The sequence below is a fragment of the Sminthopsis crassicaudata genome, chromosome 2 (genome assembly GCF_048593235.1).
Source record: "Sminthopsis crassicaudata isolate SCR6 chromosome 2, ASM4859323v1, whole genome shotgun sequence".
NCBI lineage: Eukaryota > Metazoa > Chordata > Mammalia > Dasyuromorphia > Dasyuridae > Sminthopsis > Sminthopsis crassicaudata.
This window is the reverse complement of record NC_133618.1, coordinates 537,205,307-537,226,710: the sequence shown is the minus strand read 5'-3', so window position 1 is coordinate 537,226,710 and position 21,404 is coordinate 537,205,307. Positions and strand designations below refer to the sequence as shown.

Sequence of the window (21,404 nt, the reverse complement as noted above, 5' to 3'; positions counted from 1 at the left end):
AGATTTAGATCTGAAAGGCTATCAGGAACCATCTAGTTTAACTTCTTCATTTTAAGGATAAGGAAGTGAGACCTACAGGGGTGAAATAACTTATCTGGCGTCAGATGGCAAGTAACAGAATCAGGAATTGAACACAGGCCTTCTTGACTTAAAGTATGACTTTCCTACTCTCAAGCATCCTAGGTTACCAATATACTATCATAAGGCATCAAATTAAATCTATTGAAAAAGATACTTATAACACCAAGAATACTTTACATTCACATAGAAAATTGAATTAATATATTTTGGGAAACTTACCTATGTTCACAACTTCTGTATTTCTCCCTCCCTTCTCCCCTTGCCCAAAAAACACCTTCCCTTCACTCAGCAAACTAAACTAGACCAAATAGTTACACATGCATGAGGGCATTTTTCAAGTCCCAGGTTGGTCACAGTTTATCTCCAAGGGGGATACTAATTAAAGAAAAGAGAACAACTTACTACCCATTAGAAGATAATATTATGTAGGTAATATTTGTGATACTGCTTTTTTTCTCCCTTGAAAAATAACCTGGAAATTAGAGAAAAATGTTATAAAAATGAGTCCAAACTAGAGCACATATTAAGAGAAGACAAGATTACATGTCAACTATGTCAGCTATGTCACAACTAGCTCTATTACAAGATACTAAAGAATGGAAGAATGGTTTGCTGATTTATCCTGTGATGATAATGAGAGGTAAATATGTATTATCCATACGATTGTGATTCTTCTCTCTGTATCTCCCATTGTGTGCTCTCTTCCTACTTCAGAATATTGAAGAAAAGTCAAACTTTTTGTCTTTTGAATTAATGATCCTGAACTTTGGAAGGCTTGGAAAAAGCAATGATGAACTCTGTTTAATTAAATTATGTCTACTGAAAGTAACCATAATAGTTTAAACCATTATTCATTCTTCTTCATCTGTATTTATTAAATTAACAGACTCCCTTCTGAAAATGACTTACCGAGGATCTAAGCAGTTATAGGACTGGTGGAATAGGGTGGTTGCTACCTGTCTGAAAAATTACTTCTCAGTTATAATGCTTCAGTGTGACTACAGTTGATTACTATTGGAGTAGCATAGTCACATAAACCCCCCTCCTTTTAACAAACAAATCAACACAGATTAGATTGCATAATGAATCAAATCAAGCATTCTTGTTTGTGGGGGTGAACTCTAGTTGCCCATGGGAGTTCTCAGAATACATCTTGAGCAGGATATCATACAAACAACCTTCTCTGTGGCACAGGAGAATGAATTTAAAATAATTCATATTGTTTAGAAATTGGGGAATATGTGTGCAGATTATTCCCTTTACCAAAAAAAAATACCACAAGGAATAGATGTTACTCTGTGTAAACTAGAATTAAATTTATATTCAACTTTCAAAGAGGTCACCTATTATATAAAATGAGGCCCACACAGAAAAAACTTTAATATGACCAAAATTATTGAAGTTAAAATTGGTGGAAACCAAATGAAGATTGGAAACATTGTGATAGCCCTGTTTTGGTGGGGAGAACAAGAGCTAAACTTAAAGAGGATGAATTCAATAATGGTAATAGAACTTGGATGCTGCAGTTGGTTTAAATCTAAAAATGATATTTGATTGCTTTTTGACTTTCACAAGAGAGCCAATCCCAAGCGTATCTATACTATGCATGTTAACTCTTTTTTTTCCCCCCTGAGAAAATTGGGGTTAAGTGACTTGGCCAGGGTCACACAATTAGGAAGTGTTAGTGTCTGAGACCAAATTTGAACAAAGGTCCTCCTGACTTCAGGGCTGGTGCTCTATCCACTGCGCCACCTAGATGCCCCATCTCTGTTTTACATAACTGCAAAGGGAATCCTTTTTCATGAGATCTAGCAGCAATTAGAACAGCCCACTTAGAGAGTTCTGGGCTAGTCATAAGTCACTCATAAGGTGGTGTACCAGCTCACTTGGGGGAATAGTTTTGCATCCTTAAAGTAAGTTAAGAGTGTCACGTCAAGTCCTTTAGGATAAATACCACCCCAGACAAAAAGCCTATTATGTAATAAAATGTTCTTCCCAGCCTGAGCTCTTAGTTTGTTTGTTCTGAGCAATATTTAGGTCATAGGATTGTTGTCCAACAAAAAATGTTCAAACTGGTCTTGGAGTTATAGGAATTGACTTTTATGTTTGAAACACCTGAACTCTTCTTTTCATAAACTATATAAAGACCTGCCAGATTAACTAGTTTAAATTACTTACAAAATTGGTCAGACTACTTTTTTTTGTCCCCCATGGCAACAGCTATATTATTTATTTATGTTGAAAGTTATTTTGCTATTATGTACTAACTTGAAGGGAATTTTCTTTAGTTTTAGGAAGTGATCTCCTTATATCCTGGCTATTCATGTTGATCACTGAGCAAGTTTTTAGAGCTACAAATACTTATATTTGCACCGTCATAAGAAGGATTTCTGGCACTATTGTATATATGTGAAATGCCTCTGAATTTTGTCATAGTATCTGTGAAAGGAGGGACTGGACTAGACAGATGACCTTTGAGCAACCATCCAGTTCTGAGATTCTGTGGCTTTGCTAAAGGTAATACGGAAATTGATAGCCCTTTTTATGTCTTTCCTCCTATGGGGGAAAATGACACATGGAATCAGAATCATCCTGTTGGAAAGCACCCTGACCACAGATATTAGAGCAAAACTATTGGTATCTTAAACATATTTTTAATTCTCAAAAATATTTAAGACAGTAAAGATTGTACTATGTAACAGGAGGACAGATGCTCATAGTTCCTACACATCCTCCTGTTCCCATCAAAAATAAGTTCAAAAGGCATAAATAATTTTGCACAAAGAAGGCCTGGACGTGTTGGCCTTGGTGCTTCTGGCTCAGTGGTGTTGTGGCAGACTCAGCCAGTACACACCTGTCGGTTTCCCTTGTGCACACACTTATGAAGTCACACAGTTTGTAGAAGATGCGTCAAACTGGTTTTTTCATAATGTCTCAAATGTAGATGTTTCCTGAATATGTAGCTGGACACTGAACTCTCTACATTAAGGTGCTTAATTTGATAAGAATTTTATTCAGTGCATTCAGAAGACGATGAGTCAAAATATCTGCTAAAACTCTTCTCTCTTAGACCACTGGGTTTTTGTTTGGGATTGGCAGGACCGTGAGTGGAATCTTTCAAGGGGTTTGGTAGAGAAGGGTTGGTGGAAGCTACAGCATGGCTGCTAAGTGAATGGATGCGTTGCCGATGAATGAATACTGTCAGGTTCATGGAGCAGAGTTTGGGTTTCCTGCCTGTTAACCAACTCCAATAATTTCTTCTTGTAGGCTGTCAGTAGGAAATTCAGAAATGTGGATTTCATAGCACCATATTTTGCATCATCCAAACTCTTCCCTCTGAGGTACTGAGAAACTAAAGCAACTTTAACAGTAGCTGGGAGTAAGAAGGAGGGAAGTGAGTGTGTGTGTGTGTGTGTGTGTGTGTGTGTGTGTGTGTGTGTGTGAATGTTCAGCCTGCCTCCTTGATTGCTGAGGCTAGTAACATAAATCCATCTGTCCGATTCTCCATATCCCATAACTGCTAGGGGTAGAAAGCAATACCTTATTCCTTGGGATAAATTGCTCCCTGGGGTATGTTTTCCCTTGGCTCTGTGTTAATCTGGCAGAGATGGAAGGAACCTCATGAGGTCTTCCCCTGCCTTTGTCCAATCCAGCTTGGAGAGATGTGGGGGAAAATCAGGAGCTGGCAGGATAGGTGGGATGATTGATGAGCCATCAGCAGAATTTCAGGTGGATAGGAGATGAAAACACCAAACCTTAATACCTCCTACAACACTGCTCAGGTTTCACGCAAAGCCTAGTGTTGGGGATAGAGTGTGAGCCATGGGCCATTAGAGTCTTCTTCCCCAGGTTTCATCTGATGATGACTTGCTTGCATCCTGGTACCTTGGGAAAGGTATGCTTCCCCAAAGCATCTCTAGATGGAGACACTGAGAAGACAAAGCTGGGTCTTTGGATAAGCCAGGCAGGAGCAAAGTATGTGTGTGTGTGTGCACTCTGCTGCCTGGGCTCAGATCAGCGCTGTTTAAAAACCAGTTTGAAGTACCTTTCTGGGGAAAGCAGGACTGCAACCATCCTGGGAATTTATGCTTTGAGATGACATCATTTGAAAAGGGATGCCTCTTCTCTTCTCCTCATGGTCCAGAGATGGTCAGATGGGCACTCCACAGGTTGCAGACATGATGTGGGCCAGACAAAGTGCACCCTGTCCCATCCCCATCGAATCACACCCTCATGGAGCCTCATTCCAGCACTTTGGCATTGGGTTCCTGTTCTGTTTTCCTCTCTCGACTGGAACTTTTAAAGAATCCAAGCTGTGGGTATCGAAAAGGAACAAAACTCACCCTTTATTAACCATAGACAAGATATGGTCTACTTTCCTTCCATATCCTGGCTTACTCATCACTCTAACCCCCCTCCCACTTTTTTTTTTTTTTTTGCTATCTTTCAAAGCCCCATTTAAATATCTTCCAAGAAGCCTCCTGCTCATGTTAGTCCCTCTCAGATTCTCTTTTAATTGAATGCATAAGCTGGTGCTTAATTATATCTTGGTTTATATTTGCTATCTCTTAAATGACTTTGTAAGCTGTTTGAAAAGAATTAATATCTATGTATTTCAATCTCTCCTCTCTTCTTTCTCCTCCTACCTCCAGTCACAGCTCCGGATCCTTCAGAAACTCAATAAACACTTGTAAAAAGTAGTAGACAAAGCACTAGACTTTTAGTGTCTCCTCTCTTCTTCCCTCTCCCTCCACCTCCTGTCACAGCTCTGGATCTTTCAGAAATTTTGAGTAATCACTTGTAGTAGAGAAAGCACTAGACTTCTAGTCATGGACCCATCACTTGCTAATTATGTGACTTTGGTCAAGTCACTTAATCTCTCCAAGTCAGTTTCCTCATCTGTAAAATGAAGGTTATAATACCTTATCTAGTCTGACAATGGTATTGTAAAAATCTAATTATAAGGATTATTATTGATGAAAAAACTTCATTTAGGAAGCAAGTAAACTTTGGAGAACAAGAGTACTTTGGAGTACTGGTGGTGGTATGGCAGAGAGGGCTGTGTATATGTGTGCCCATGTATGGTGTTGAAGAATGGAAAGGATCAGTGGTTGGAAGCAAGGCCAAACCTAAATACTGACAGAATAAAGCAGATGTCCACAATGTATAATTTCAGGGCCTAAAAAAAGGCCCCCTGTCTCCCAAGCCACTGTTTCATTCATTGGCCTTGTAAAACCTAAAATGTTCATCATTTCATTTCTCCCACATTGGTCTGGTTTAAAGCATTGAAGGAACAGTTAATATTCAGATTTTCCTTGGGAAGGAGAAATACATTAAGCCAATAGCAATTTGGTATGAATTAGTTTTCCAAGTGACTTTGGTCCCACCTCTCAGGCACAGAGATCTGCTAAGTTTTGATGCGGGGGAAGGATAGGAAGAACATCCACAGGAAGGAAGTGGCTTGTGAGTGGACTAAGACCACCTTGTGCATCCTGGGAACAGGTCAAGAGCATTTAGTGCCTCTGTATGTGTGTGTGAAGTAGAAAATGAAGGGGCACTAAAGGAAAGCTTCATCTACTTAGAATTTTCATGAAAGATTCATTAAAGGAGAGAATCCCAAGGTTGACTTTAATGCTCTTAGTATTTGTTGAATTGAATGTTAAAGATTCATATGCAATTAAAATGTAAGAAATGTGGACGACATTCCCTGCTCTTATTCCCAATTTGAGTTTTTTTGGGCCTGTCCCTTTACATATCTGTTTTCTCTTCTAGAGAATGAGGGGTTGAACTAGATGATCTCACTAAGGTTTCTTTCAGTTCTGATGCTCTACAGTTCTATCATACTTGGAAGCAGAGATGTTCTTTAACTCAAGATCCTACATAATGGGCTAAAAGCAGCAGGTAGGGGGCTTATAGAGAAAAGATGGAAGGTCTCCCTCACTTCCTTGGGGAGGAAGTACTCAAGAGGTCAGGAGTTTGTTTAGATCCCAGAGAGCTGATGAGGATCAAATGCCCAGGCTTCCCAGTTCCCCATCTTTTATCATTAGCCTGTGCTACTTTCAGGTGTTGCCCTCACCTTCCAGAGTGCTAGGACCAGCAGGGCAAGGAGTAAGAGGCCTCCCAATGTGCTTCCGATGATGATCCAGATTGGGATCTGGGAATCCTCTTGCTTAGAGATTTCAAATATGACCTGAAGGGACAACAGCCAAGAAATACCATTAATTTAACATTGGCAAAACAGTTGCTTTAGGTGGAGACATGGCTTCTGCTCTTGTGGAGCTTTCAGTCTGATGGAGGATGAGATGGAGGAAGAAGAGGACCTTATTTAACAGAAAATGTTGAAAAGACTAGCATGACTAGAGTCCAATTCTCTTCCTCTATTTCAGGCCCAAGCAATAGGGAACCATGTCCCTCAAGCCTTCATGGATCAGTATCTTCCAGAAAGAAGGCTGGCAATATCTACTTCTGGCTTTCCCCAGGACTCTTTCCTAGGCTTGTCATATGGGAAGTATCTGTGAATGAGGGAAGGGTCACTGAGAAAGCAGCCTTTCCCCTAAAATAGCTTTCACATCCTCAGATTTTGAAACTCTGAGGCCCAAAGTAGGATGGGACCTGAAAAGGGGAGGCAGAGAGCAGAAAGGACAAATTTGGAGGTTTGTACACTTTTGTTGAGTTCTGAATTCTACCTATCCCTCAAAATCCATTTAAATCCTATCTTCTCCATTAAATCATCTGCCGTCATCCTCATCATTTTCAGAGGCAGATGACTACCATTTCTCTGATATCTACCACCTCTGATCTCATGGCCCTTGTGACAGACGTACAATAGACAGAACACTGGATTGGAGTCTGCTGCTTATTAGCAGAGCTAGGATTGCTTTGAGCCAGTAATTTTATGTCTTAGGCCCTTAGTTTCCTCATGTATGAATTGAGTGAATTAGATTACACGCCTCCTGAGATCCCTTCTAGTTCTATGTATGCCATTTTAGTGCTATGTATACCATTCATATACTTAATTTTTTTCATGTATTATTCTATATTTATATCTTAAAGGGCATATATTTGCCATACCAACTAGAGTGGGATTAGAGGGAGGGACTTTGTTTTATACATCTTTGTATCTCCTGTTGTGTTTAGTAGAAGATTAAGTCCTGGTTAATTTTGGTTGCTAATGTGAAAGACCAAGTATCCAGAAAGCCTTATTCTCTCTCTCCTCACATCCCATTCTCTTGGGAGAAAGAGAGAAGATCACTAAACACATGAGGATGATTGAAAAGACCATTTCCCTGCTTCCTCATAAAAATGTTTTCTGAACTGGGGTGGTGAGAACTGGCTGGACATATATGTGGGATTTCAGAGCCTCGATTCCTAAGCATAGCCAGGAGAGGGCAGCAGAACCGCATGGTCCTCAGGTGGCCAGGTTGTCTTGGTTTCTGTCTCTTTTTTTAAGGGCTTGGGTACCAGAGGCTTGAGGGTGGGGGTCAGCAGATGGGATAGCCCTTTGCTGCATCATCATCATAATCATCACAGTAAAAACCCCTTTTACAAGTGCTTGGCCAGACCTTTAGACCTCCCACAAAGCAAAATGATTTAACCCCCCCCCCCAAATGATTTAGAGCATCAGATATCCCTTTAAAACAGCAACTTCCCCAAAACATTCCATAACAAACAATTAGCCCGTAGATAACTTTTTAGGAGCACGTAGTATGTATTTATATGGATTTAACTTTTCATTTCATAGGGTGCGGGAAAGGGAAATGAGCTAAGAGGCCACTCTTACTGATTTTTTACTGCACATTCTGAATGGAGTTTCTTATTTCACCAACTAATAGAAAACTGATCCTACAGACAGACCCAAAGAAATAAAGAAGAGAAATAGCAAAATCATTTATAGATTGCTTTAAGGTTTGCAAAATCTGCAGTGTGTTATTCAGTTTGCTTTCAAGAGATGACATAGCCTTGCTGGCCTTTCAGGGAGGAGCGGGGATGGAGATGGGGAAGAGGAGACTACTCCTGACCTCCTGGTCTCTTGGCCCTTGTGCCCTGCCTTCTGGAATGATGTAGGCTGGCCTGGCTCTGGAAGGGGGGAGGGAGTGCACCACGGTCACCTCTTAGGTTGGAGCTTCTAGATCTTGTGGATCCCTCTCAGTGAGTCCCTCCCTCCCCTTCTCTCTCCCCACTCACCTGCCGGCTGGGATCCTCTTCCCGGAAGATGAAGGGGCTCTGGAAATGACGCTGTAGTGCTGCATTGACTTTGATTTTCAAAGACTTGAACTTGAGCTGCCCAGAGACAGGGATGTTGTTGTCTGGCATTGGACAGAGAGGCTCCCATCCCCGACCCACCTCTGAGTCCCAGGAGGCCAGATAAGGATCCCCCCTCCCCCCCCGCCAATATACTGGCTACTTCCCTGTTCCTCGCCTACAAAACAAACATACATGTTTTGAAACAAGACACTTTTCAGTAAATCCTCACATGAGGTATGTTGTTAGAAAATACTAGAATGTCTGGGGACCAGTTACACATGGTATTTGCTTTGGTAGTTGACTGATGAGAAGGGCTGTGTACTTTGATGCTTTCTAGTTTTACCTGAGTTTTGGTTTTATACATCTTTGTATCTCCTGTTGTGTTCAGTAGAAGATTAAGTCCTGGTTAATTTTGGTTGTTAATGTGAAAGACCAAGTATCCAGAAAGCCTTATTCTCTCTCTCCTCACATCCCATTCTCTTGGGAGAAAGAGAGAAGATCACTAAACACATGAGGATGATTGAAAAGACCATTTCCCTGCTTCCTCATAAAAATGTTTTCTGAACTGGGGTGGTGAGAACTGGCTGGACATATATGTGGGATTTCAGAGCCTAGTGATTCAAAAAAAATTTATATTGTTGGAATTGTGCTTATTGTTCTTTGGGTTCTGTTTTTTTCTTGTCCCTTTCCTCCCCTTTCATCTGATGAGTCTCCAGTGGTTCCCAGCCATGGCTGCCTTCCCCAGTGGTGACCTAGGAACACCTTTCTGTCACGAGGCTTACTACAGTATTCAGGACAGTGTTTGGCACAGAGTGGGTGCTTATTATTTGCTGATTTGATCCAAATACTGAACGTAAAGCAGCAACAGGAACTTAATTTTTTTTAGTGACCCTGAGGGAGAGAATCATCTATGATCAGTGATCATAGATGGAGCCTGAGAAGGGACCTTCAAGATCAGACCTTTTATTTTTCGTGTTGCTCAATAGATACTGCTATGTAATGACTATTACATACAAATGAAAAAACTAAGGCCCTGATAGAGTGACATAATAGTCACTATTTGTACAAGTTCACTTGGGAAGTATCCAAGTGCCGTGCCTCCTAGTCCAGTGTTCTTTCCAGGGCACAGATTGATCTGGTGAGACTCTGTGAGTGCATTTTTTCATACCTTAGTTTTTCCACCAATAGTAAATGTTGTCTAAAGATCTTCCCTTCTTTTAACATTCTAAGATTTATGTTCTCAGGATGTTATGCTCCAGGCCAATAATTAAATCCACAGTCCTTGTTATCATTCCACATTTTCCCAACTTTCTCTTTGGCCTCCTATCATTCAGTAGGAGCTCTCCAGCTCCCCTGCTCCTGCCTAAAACTTTTTGATCCTGAGGTGTCTAGCTGTTATTCTGAATTCAACACATCTGGGCATTTATTTTTCAGCTTAGGAGAACTTGGTGGTATTAGGTAGACTACAATGGCCAGAAGTTTATCCACTGAATGAAGATGGTCAGGGATTGAAGAGAAGATTATTGGGATCCAAGGATGGGGAGAGCATACGTAAGGGCAGCAAGACTTGAGTGATCCTCATTACTTGGTAGATAGTCCAAAATAATGGATAAGATAGAAATTATTTCTATTAGTTTGGAAGACATTCTGTAATTATCTAGACAGCATAGCTATCTAGCTGCCTAATTCTATTCCGCCAATCTCACCTGTTTCATGAAGCTTTGTGTACTAGTTTATATACTATATACCATGCAGTTTATAATGAGCCTTCCTTCCTTTGACTTTCCTTTGACTTGGCACTTAACATTACTTTGTGCTGGCTTTTGTACTGATATTTAATTTTATTATATTTATATCTTTTTGGCTTTTTTAGTCAGGTATATTACACAGATTAGGTTGTTTGCATATCTCACAATATAGTGTTGAGTACATATTGATTGTTCAATTAAATGTCATTGAGTGGGAGGAAGGAAGAATTGGTTTGTGATGAAATAGCAGGAATAACCTACAAATTAGATAACCATGGAGAACCTAAAAAGAGGCTCTATTTCTGGGAAATGGAGAGGGATTTGAATCCTCTTGTGGATTCTCTATTCTTTAGCTGGATTAAGAGAACACAAGGATAGGGAGTAAGTCATGGAGGGATTTGACTACTTACTGCTTTGAGAGATTTTAGCCATAGATTCCCCAATAGGTGGAAACTCATTTCCTGGTTGCTGGCCAGCTTCACATTGCAGTTGATTGAAACCACATCTGAATTGCTATGGTTCTGAAAAAAAAATTAGACCCAAGGAAGAGTGAGTTTAATTGAATTCCACAAATGTTTATTAAGAGCCTACTCTGTGCAAGGTCTAGGTAAAATCACTTTCACCTAGGCTGGACCTAAAAGCAGAAAGAGAAATGACTAGCTCAGTTATTAAAATTAAGGACTCTTCCTACATCTGAGAACTCTAGAGTCAAGCTAGAAGCATCTATCTGAGACTGAGATCTGAATCAGTAGGTCAGTCAGTGGAGATTAATCTAGAGTTTGTGGCCTCTCATTCCCATAAATTAGGCTGGCCCTGCATATAGGTTGATGCTTTTTTGGTAAAAATTTGATGAGCCCCAAAAGACGAGGAGAAGTCTATTTTTGCATTCCAAATAGACAAGACTGGTAGTTTTTGGCATATTGGAATAATAGATAATATTTACAGAGCACTTTAAGGTTTGAAAAATACTTTACATGTATTATTTCATCCTCACAGAAATGTTTTGAGGTAGATCCTATTATTATTTTCATTTTACAGAGAAGGAAAGCAAGGCACAGAGATGCTAAATAATTGAAAACAATTCTAGGTTCATTATTCAAGACAGGTTCCTTACCCAATGTGTCCTTGCTTTCTTAAAGAAAGAACAAAGTATTTGTATTGGGAGATCTATTTTATAATTTCAGTGATAGTCTTAGTTTGCAGTACCTCTATACATAGTAGGAATTTAATAGATACATGTGTGTTGAATTAAATTCTCTTTTTGTGCCTCAGTTTCCCTACCTAGAAAATAAACCAATATATATTCCTTATCTACCTTATGGATATTACAAAGATCAGAAGTCCCTTTGTACATGTGGATATGTATATGTGTGTGTCTACATATGTATGTAGACACACATACATACACACACGGTTTTTAACCCTTTCTGGAGTACCAGAATATCTGTCTTTTTTTCTTCTTTTGTTTCTTTCCATTAGAGACCACCCTAAATCTGACCACCTTTATAGATCTTTCCCTGATTTCACTGCTCCACCATTTTCCTTCTCTATTTATTATGTATACTTCTCATAGGATATAGCTTAAGGATGAAGACCTATTAGGCATTTAATTGATACTTATTGACTAAGAAAAACAGCTTTTATGCCCAGGAAACAGAGATCTTAAGTCTACTACATTCTATCCTTCTTTCCATGGGAGGGTGTCTACCAGCTGCGATGAATGACTCAGGTCCTCCTCAGTGGGAGCTTGTCGGTAGTCAGTGTTGTTTCCCCAGATGTTGCATGTTGTATTCTCCTACACAGACATATAAAAACAGACACACATACAATTTTACAACCAAGTTCATCAGACAGTCTCCATGAGGGGAGAATTTTATCCAGGAATAACCTAGGAGGAAACCCATCATGGCACTACAGACAGTGGGAAAAAGAGCAATAGGGACATTTCTGTATGAGCAGGGTTCTTGCTTGCTCAGGAAAAGGTTTTATGCTCACCTTAGACTATCAGACAAGACTCCTGGCAGATCATTACCTGATTCACAAAGAAGTCACTCAGCATCAGTAGGCGGTTCCCTCCTCTTGTGGCAATGGGGACTGTGATTTTAATTGTGATCCCATCTACTGGGAAAAATCCTAAATTTAGGATCTATGAAGAAAGAGGGAAAAAGTGTTAGCCTAGTAAGCACTGGGGAAGGGGATTATGGGGAGCCCTAAAGGAACAGTAATAATCAGAACAGGTGGATGGGGAGTAGAACAAGAGAGGAAGCATTACAGGTCCATGATGTCTAGATACTGGTCTTTAATTTAATTTAGGAGATGTGGTCTTTGATTTCTATTGTGTTGTTTCCTTTTCTATTGAGGAAATAAAATGCTAATTACAATATTATTGGACAACATATGATAGTTATGTTATAGTAGCCCATTTGTGCATTTTCTATAATTTCATTGTTTTAGGGAGGTTCTGATAAGAAACTTTATTTGCTAATTCAGATCTACTTCACTTAAAGTCTGAAAGAGTTTCCCAGGGCACTAAGAAATTAAATTACTTCCTTAGGGTCACACAGCCAGTATGTATTGGAACTAAGACTCAAACCTAGCTTTTCCTGATTCTGAATAGTCTAGCTGCTGTGCTATGCTGCCTCTTATCCCAAAATCTGGGCTCTTTGGGTTTGTCAAACACTAGATTACTATAGTCATTATTTTGTTCTGTGAACCTAACCTAATTCACTGATCAACTAGTCTATTTCTTAGCCAGTACCAAATGATTTTGGTGACTGCTGCTTTTTAATATAGTTTTAGATCTGGTACAACTAGGCTACCTTCATCTGATTTTTTTTCATTAATTCCCTTGTCATTTTTATTATATTCGTTTGACTTATCCAAGAGTACTTAATATTTTTCCACTTGTTTAGATCTGACTTTATTTGTGTGGAAAGTGTTTTGTAGTTTTGCTCATAAAACTTTCCCTTGCCAGATAGATTTCCAAATATTTTATATTATTGACAGTTATTTTAAATGGAATTTCTTTTTGTATCTCTTACTGTTGGATTTTGTTAGGATGTATAAAAATGCTGATGATTTATGTGGATTATTTTGTATCCTGCAACTTTGCTAAAGTTATGGATTATTTCTAATAGTTTTTTAGTTGATTCTCTAGGGTTCTCTAAGTATAGCATCATATTATCTGCAAAGAGTGACAATTTGGTTTCCTCATTACCTACTCTAATTCCCTGAATCTCTTTTTCTTCTCTTATTGCCGAGGCTAGCGTTTCTAATACAATATTGAATAGTAATGATGATATTGGGCAACCTTGTTTCACTCCTGATCTTATTGGGAATAGTTGCAGTTTATCCCCATTACATATGATGCTTGATGATGGTTTTAAATAGATGCTACAGACTATTTTAAGGAAAAAATTATTCTTATACTCTCTAGTGTTTTTAATAGGAATGGATGTTGGATTTTAACAAATCATTCTTTACTCTTGCTGAGGCCTGCCTGGCCTCCAAATCCTGCCCATTTTAAAGGCCCATATAATTTTCTCCTCCTCTAAGAAGTTCTCTTTGACAACTCACACTAACCTTTCTTTTCTTAGAATTCTGGGAGAAATTGCACAGCTTTTAGGCCCAGAGCTGAGCCTCTGTCTCTGTGTGACCTTGGATAAGTCAATTTCTTTCTCTGTAAAATGAGAGTTGTTAGATCAGATAACTTTTTTATTTCTTTCTTTCTTTTTTTTTTCCCCTGAGGCTGGTGTTAAGTGACTTGCCCAGGGTCACACAGCTAGGAAGTGCTAAGTGTCTTAGATTGAATTTGAACTCGGGTCCTCCTGAATTCAAGGCTGGTGCTCTATCCACTGCGCCACCTAGCTGCCCCCAGATCAGATAATCTTTAAGGTCCCAATCTATGATCTTATGAACTTCAATTGCATTTAGAGTCATACAAATTTTATCAATGCCTTAATTGTTTTGTGTACATTGAAGTTTTTTTCTTCCTCCAATTAGATTAAATAACCTGAAGATTTGAGGCTTTGGAGTTGGAAATGTCATGTGAACCTGCTCAGAGTCACACATTTGCAGAGACAAAACCAGAACATTGATATATGAATCCCAGGCTAGTGGTCATACCACAATACCAGGACAGCATTAGCTCAGACTCCAGACATTCCTTGCAGAGATAGGGACCCAGCACGCACCCTTCATTTGCTCCCTGTTCCTGTGTAGTCTTACCGTAAATGTGCATTGGAAAGGAGGGCCAATGCTGTTGTAACCCTCCAAGGAGCTGTTGGACTTGACTTCATAGCGGCTCAGGCTGGAACTTCTGTAGGGAAGTTGGACAGAATTGTTAGTTGTAAGAGTTCAGGGAAGGCCATCCCATGAGAAGGAGCACGGAGAGGGAGACAGAGAGAGACAGAGAATGAGAGAGGCAGAAAGAAACAGAGAGAGACAGAGAGATAGAGATATAAAGAGAAAAAGAGATGGATAGAGAAATCTGCTCTGGTACTCTGCTTAATACATGGCCTTGGGGTTTCTAACTTCTGACCCTCCCAATAAACTTCTGCTTTCCTTTAGATTCCCTATGTCCTTCAACTTGATTCTTTTCTACTCCGTTATCCCATTAGGAGTAACTGGGGCTCTTAGGCTGTGACATGACTGTGAGCTTGCTGGCATGATGCTCCCCTTTTGGATCCAAGGGAGTCTCAGGGAGGATTATTTCATACCTGGTGAAAAGGATGTCAGCTTCATATTTAAGATGGAAATTCAGGAGAGCTGAATTATCGTTTTTAGTGCTTTCCTGCTCTTCACTGTCACTGAAATCAGAAGATAGGAAATAAGAGTCAAGAATTCCCATTCTCTCCACACATGGAGAGCCAGTCTGAGCACTGAGCTCACCTAGGATGGTATCACTTCAGTGGAAGGGATTCAGGTCAAACAAAAACAAGGATTCCTTGGTATCCAGAGCTGCTAAATATTTAGAATGATTATTAGGGAGGTTAAGTAATCTCTTCCTTAGTGGGAAGAAGGGGAACAATCTGGGTCGAAATCTCTCAAACTTTTCAGGCTATACATACCCACAGACTTGAGGGGACACCCTTTTGGTGGAGATGTCTGTCATTGCTCCTCTAATTGTTCTGCAAGTCACTTCTCCAAGCCCAGATCCCCTCCCTCAACCACATCTTAACATGTGCTATCACACAAATGGAGGCAGCATAGTGTAATGAAAAAAAATCACTGGGTGAGGAATGAAGGCTCTGGCTCCAAGACCTGCCACTAACTTGCTCTGTGACTTCAGGCAAGTTCCTTTACTTCTTTGATTTCATTGGTAAAGTACTTACTGCTTTGTCTACCTCAAAGAATTGCCGTAGCAGTGAATGAATGAATGAAAAACGTATTTGCTGAGCACTTACTATGTGTCAAACACTGTATTTACTAAGTGCTGGGGAATCAAATAAGATAACATATGTAGATAAAAGTACTTAAAAATACATCAATTACTATATAAATGTGGGTTGTTATCATCATATAGACATAAGTTCTTCAAAAGATCCATAATGTATCTTTATGGGAGCTTTCTTCAAAACTCTTCCACATCTCAGTAGATAGTTAGATGAGTTCCTGCAGTTAAAAAAACAACCCCCCCCAAAAAAAACCAAAACAAACCAAAACAAAAACAAAACCCTTATGGCTTGGAGGGCTAACTTTCCAGTGACAAGTCTCCAAACTTTGGTAAACTCTTCCATTAGTGGATCCGTACTCAAAGCGATTTCAGCCAAATAGGCCTTATCAGCACTGGCCTTCTACTGGCCCGTGCTTGGAGAACCCAGGGTTACTTCCGTGCCAAGAAGAAGCATCCAAAAAGGATTACAGTGATGAGTCATCCCATAGCTTTAGAACAAACAGCAGGAACAACTAGGAACTCCTTGAATCAGCATTATTGTTTTGTTTCTATCTTGAGAGTAACTCACTTGTTAGCTTCCTTTCAGGAGTCAGTACCTGAGAACTTAGCTAAACTTTAATTGGAAAATTAAAAATATTTGTGAGAATTCAAACTTAGTTTAATTTCTCTTGGGAATTAAGTGAAGAATCAGTCATTTAATTTAATTATGAATTGGCCAATTTTCTTCTTTATTGTGGGCTTTCATCTGTATTTGGTCCATAACTCAGACATATACACAGAGGCAAAATTTGCTTTAGGATTGCAGTTCTCTTCATTGAGAAACTTAACTATTTTGCTTCCTTTGTCTCCACCAATGATCAGGAATGCTTTAAATCTTCCATAAATCAGTCATAACTTGGCCTCAGGCTCAAGTAGAAATTCCATGTAATAATTAATTTGTCTTAACTGCAGACATGAACTCAACATGCTGTTATGTAGCTCTTCAACCTTTGACACCAAATCTGTATGGAGTGTTTTGTTTTTATTTTGCAAATTAAATTACAGATTGGTGGGAAAGTCTCTAGGAAGATCACAACAACTTCTTAATTATTTTTTAATCACAGAGGGAGTTCTCTCCTCCCTTAAGAGGGATATGCTATTTGAGATAATATGTATAAAGCACTTGGTAAATCTTAGAACACTATATAAATATCAGCTAATATTTTTACAATAAAAGCCAGTTTATTACTTAAGAGAGATTCATGGTCTCTGCAACTAGTTAGCTATTCTGGGAAAGGTCAGGCAGAAAAACAAGCGCGTGCGTGCACGCACACACACACACACACACAGAGTTCCTATAAGCCTACTCACATATGTATATACATGTATTCTCATTGTTAGGGAATGGAAGGGTCATTAGGTAACCTCCACATATTCCCTCTCCCTTAATGACCTAATCTGTAAGTGAAATAGGTAATCCCTCACATGGTGTAATTTCAGGGTACTCCTGCTCAGTAACTGCTCCTCCACCTATTTGATGACTCTAAGGAATTGATATGAGACATCAGGAATCAAGGGAGAATGCCCTTGGAGGAAAGAACACAGCTATTGGAACTCATTGACACCTAGAAGTAAATAATTCCATTCCAATGCAAGTTTTGTTACAAGGACGGGAAGAGAGAGGAACATGATTCTGGGATCGTAAAGAGGGGAGAGATGGGGAAAATGGAGAGGGGCCACTGAAGCAAGGGGGGGCAGAAGGGGCCACCTGAACTTTGTTTCACGATTTTGCCTTGGCTCAGCCCTGTGTGTGGGTATGAGTATGGCTGCATATAGGCACAGCCCTTGCCACCTCCCCCAACTTGTATTAAAGCCTATTAGCATTGTGGATATATTCCGGTTAGATGATCTATACTCGGGAAAAGCTGGGTAAAGTACTGTTAGCCCAACACACACACACATCCCCACACATCTGTCTTACCCACTGACATCAATCAGCTTTTTACCAAGCTCCTGCTGTAATAATAAGAAAATACTGACATGATACACAGCAGAAAAGCTCCTTCCTTCAGTTATATTGATTGTTGGATTTTTTGGATTTAATTGATGGAGAACATGAGGCCTTGTGGTTCAAAACTCAGCTTGTCCAGGTAGTCTTTTCTTGGGCTTAGTTTAGGACAATCCCATAATATCTGTTATTCAATATTCTTTTTGTAGGGGTGTCCTTAATAGACCATTGAATTTTCATTGTGATTATTTATACCTTGGAAATCAGCAAATCTACGGATCAGATTTTCACTTATTATTTTGTGGATTACCTAATCTGTAGATTAAAGTGTATCCACCGAGAGCCGGTTATTAAACACTTCCCAGAATGCTGCATCCCAATTTGTAATTGTCATGTTACATTTTTGGGGGATTACATTGTTGTCCATCTCGTCTCCCCTAGCCAATGGTCAGGTCTCTGTGGGCCGGCTGAAAACATGGCTGTTCTGTGCAGTGTGGGGGAGTAGAAAGAGAGATCTGGGTTCAAGTTTCAGCTCTTTCACTTACTAATTGCTTGGCCATCTAAAATCACTGGACTTCTATGACCCTCAGCATCCTCATCTGGAAAATGAGGACAATGGCATACTTCCCCTAAAGAGTTTCTTTGAGTCAAGCAAACACTCTGGGAGCAATGCATTGATGTATTACGAGTGTACCTCTTGCCTACTACATGGAATATGGAGTGAGAGCAGCAAATACAGGAAGTATTAAAGACCTGGAGTTAGCAGAAAAAATTAGGGCAAGCAGAGCATGGCCACTGACCTGCCGACTGTCAGGAGGATCTCCATATTCTGAAGAAAAACTGACTTGCTGAACTCGAAATCCAGGCGGAAAGCTCCCTTGGAGAAAGAGGAAAAATACCAATCTGAGCAAGCCAGTTGGAAAAGAGAGATTCCTAAGGCACTTGGCTTAGCATTCAGGGCTACCATGCTCCCTCCGGGATCTCCAGCTTTCCCTCAGAGAGGGGCTAGCACTGACCCTTGGCGTGCTGTCAAGTTGCGCATCCTAGCCGGCTGGGAATGTGCTGGACAAGGAGAGATAACGGGCTGAAATGTCAATAGGCGTTTGAGAGGCTGCCAGTATGGACAAAGAAGGAGCCAAAGAAAACACCTACGGAGAGGGGGGCTCTCTTGACTACTTCCTCTCCCTTTTTTTCCTTCTTTTAAGAGCAAAGGAGAACAGGGAGAAAAGTTGGCTTTAGAATGAAGTGGCCTTCATGAGGTTTGGGATTGGATAATGGTCAGAGAATCTTAGGAATTCAGAGCTAGAAAAACATGAGAGATTATCCACTGTGCCTCTCCTCATTTTATAGAGGAAGAAACTGAAGTCCTTCCAGGGAAGTCATCTGCAGATTATAGGATGTAGACGTGGAATGGACTTGGAGATAACGTAGTCCAGTCCTTTCCATTTTGGAGAGGAGAAAACTTCAGGCTTGACTTACTCAGGTCACATTCAGGGTCTGAGGCTGAATTTGAATTCAGATTTTCCTGACTCCCAACCCAGTCCTTGGACCTCTTATACCATCTAGCTGCTGCAACCTTCAGAATCTTTCTTTTAATCCTCTCCCATAGCCGTTTTAGATACTGTGACCCTGACTCCCAGCTCCATTTCCCCAAATAGTTCCACTGAAAACTCTGTAGGCTCCCATCCCTATCTGGGTGACAAATGCCCTTGCCTCTTCTGGCTTCTCTCCCTCTGAACTTGCCACCTCCTTCATCCCTCTTCTCCACCCTCAGATGCACACAGCTCAGACAGCTGTGATTTATTTCCCTCCTGGCTCTGTTTTATTAAGCAGTGGTATGAGTCCAAGCTGTTGCTTTCTGCCTTCTTCCCTCTCCTTACTCCATGCACAGCTCTTTCATTTGGTTTAATGAAATATTCTGTTCTACCCTTGGGCCATCCTGCTGCCTTTCCAGGAGGTGCCCATGAAGGCCTGAAAATGTTAATGAATCACCCCAAGGGTCTTTCATGAGCAAGCATACAGTTGGGGAGGGGATTGAGAGACATAGTGGATGATTTAAGAACAACAGATTTCATACTATGTAGGTTATTAATTGGCCTTTGGGAATTTGGCTGATTTGTTCCCAAGTCTTACTGCCTTCATAGAACAATGTCAACAAGAGCAGAGATTAAAAAGTGAATTTATTTCCTCTGGACAAAGAGGATGGAGTTTATTGGGGGAATTGAAGTTGGGGATGGAATGGGGGTTTCCACTGGAGGAGGAGACTTGTGTCTAAGGGGGGAATTGTTCTGTTGTGGAAAGGACAGAATAGCAGTGGTCTGAGCACAAGATCCTTTGATCCATGTCCTGGCCTTCCCAAGGATGGGATTAGTCTTCTCTCTGTTGATCACATCCAATTTATCTAGTATATAATATCTTGTTTGTATGTAGTTATTTTTATATTATCTCCCCACTTCCTCCATTACAGTGTGAACTTCTTAAAGGCAGGGGCTGTTCTGCTTTTTTTTTTTTTTTTAATTTCCATTGTTGTTGTTTGTCCTTCATTCTGGAAGAGGACCATGTCATCAGGGAGGGGATGGCAGGGGACAGGCAAGTGAGTTAGATTTAAGTGAGGGAGGGCTATGCAAGCTCACTCCCACCCCCCAGAGCCCACCTGGGTCCAATGGTCAGATATAGCTGGAGACAGCCCTGGATGCAGTGGGAGACCATAGCCTTTTTAAGCTAATGACTTCAACAGGTGTGGGTTTGACTGAGGCGCATCCATTCAGTGATTAAGGGTAGGTACAACTGAGGCAAAGAATCTCCGCTTTCACATAGACTAAAATACCTGGCGCATACCGGGCCAGTAGGTGTTTTGGACTGATTGGCCGACTGGCTTTAAGGAAGGTACCTACCGCAGCCTGGTAATTTGGCCATTTGAAATGTCCTTATGTGAATCTAATGATAGGAAAATATTCTAACACCTAAAAGTATTCCTTCTTCACTTCTATCTTTGTCTACCTTTCCCCTACCTCCTTATTCCTTTCCATCCCCCTCTCCATGCCCTCCCCCCCCAGCTTTTTACCTTGGCTTTTGCTTTGAAAAATGGGTAGCTGACATTGCAGATTTTTTTGTTGATCCTTCTCTCTTCATTTATGCATTCAATGCTGCCATCTGAATCATCCTGTGGTGTAATGGGACAGGGAGTAATATGGGGAGGAAAAAAAAATCAAACCCTGATCTTGGTCATCTCCTGGTGGGTTGAGCATCTCAGCTTATTTTCAGGCTTCTCCTTAGCAATTACTTTAAAGATGAAAATGGAAGAATTTTGCCCAAATACCTTCAATAAAAAGGCAGTCATGTCCTTTTGGTCCCAAGTGGGCTTTCAACCTGTGACAATGTTTGAGCATTTGGGAATTTATTTGTATTTCTTGGTGCATAATTTAATTTTTAGATCATTTTCATGTGATATATATTCTGCCTTACCCCATTAAACCAGAGATTTCTGTATGTGGGCCAGGCTTGGTCTACTCAGCAAACTGAAGGTTGGGGACTGTATCTTCCCATGAGACCAGAAGCTTCTAGGGGATGGAAGAATATACCTTCTGATGGGGTCTCCAGATGTGGGAGGCCCAGATAGAGAGAGGATGGGGTGTGTGATTAGTGCACCCCAACCTGCTGTCTAAAAGAAGCCATGGTTGAGTTAAGCATGATTATAACCTGGTTATAATCCTAAATCAGGGGTGTGCTGGAACCATCAAACCAGCCATTTGTTAAATTGTTAAAATTTCAGCATGAATGTTTATTCCTTAGAAGTCACTAAATGCTACAAATCAGGGTTTTATTGTATGTTGATTGTCTAGACTTAAGCAAGGGATGGGAAAAAATAATAATCCAGGTTAAACTTTAAAAGTGTATTATTTGTAGGTTTTCTTTTTGAGAGCCAATTACTAAATATTTACCAGCACAG

The 21,404-nt window shown here is 40.3% G+C and overlaps 1 protein-coding gene across 1 annotated transcript in view; it reads right to left on the bottom strand.

Annotated features, from left to right (window-relative positions):
* Nucleotides 1-2,715: 2,715 nt before the first annotated feature.
* The window catches only part of ITGA11 (integrin subunit alpha 11), a 183,423-nt gene continuing 164,734 nt past the window's right edge, over nt 2,716-21,404 (bottom strand). Inside the window, 10 exon segments of the mRNA XM_074294708.1 lie at nt 2,716-4,394; nt 6,158-6,271; nt 8,266-8,361; nt 10,484-10,594; nt 11,782-11,868; nt 12,106-12,219; nt 14,301-14,391; nt 14,792-14,881; nt 18,256-18,332; nt 20,520-20,618. Of these exon segments, the coding sequence (XP_074150809.1) occupies nt 4,323-4,394; nt 6,158-6,271; nt 8,266-8,361; nt 10,484-10,594; nt 11,782-11,868; nt 12,106-12,219; nt 14,301-14,391; nt 14,792-14,881; nt 18,256-18,332; nt 20,520-20,618 (951 nt within the window). The 3' untranslated portion in view covers nt 2,716-4,322.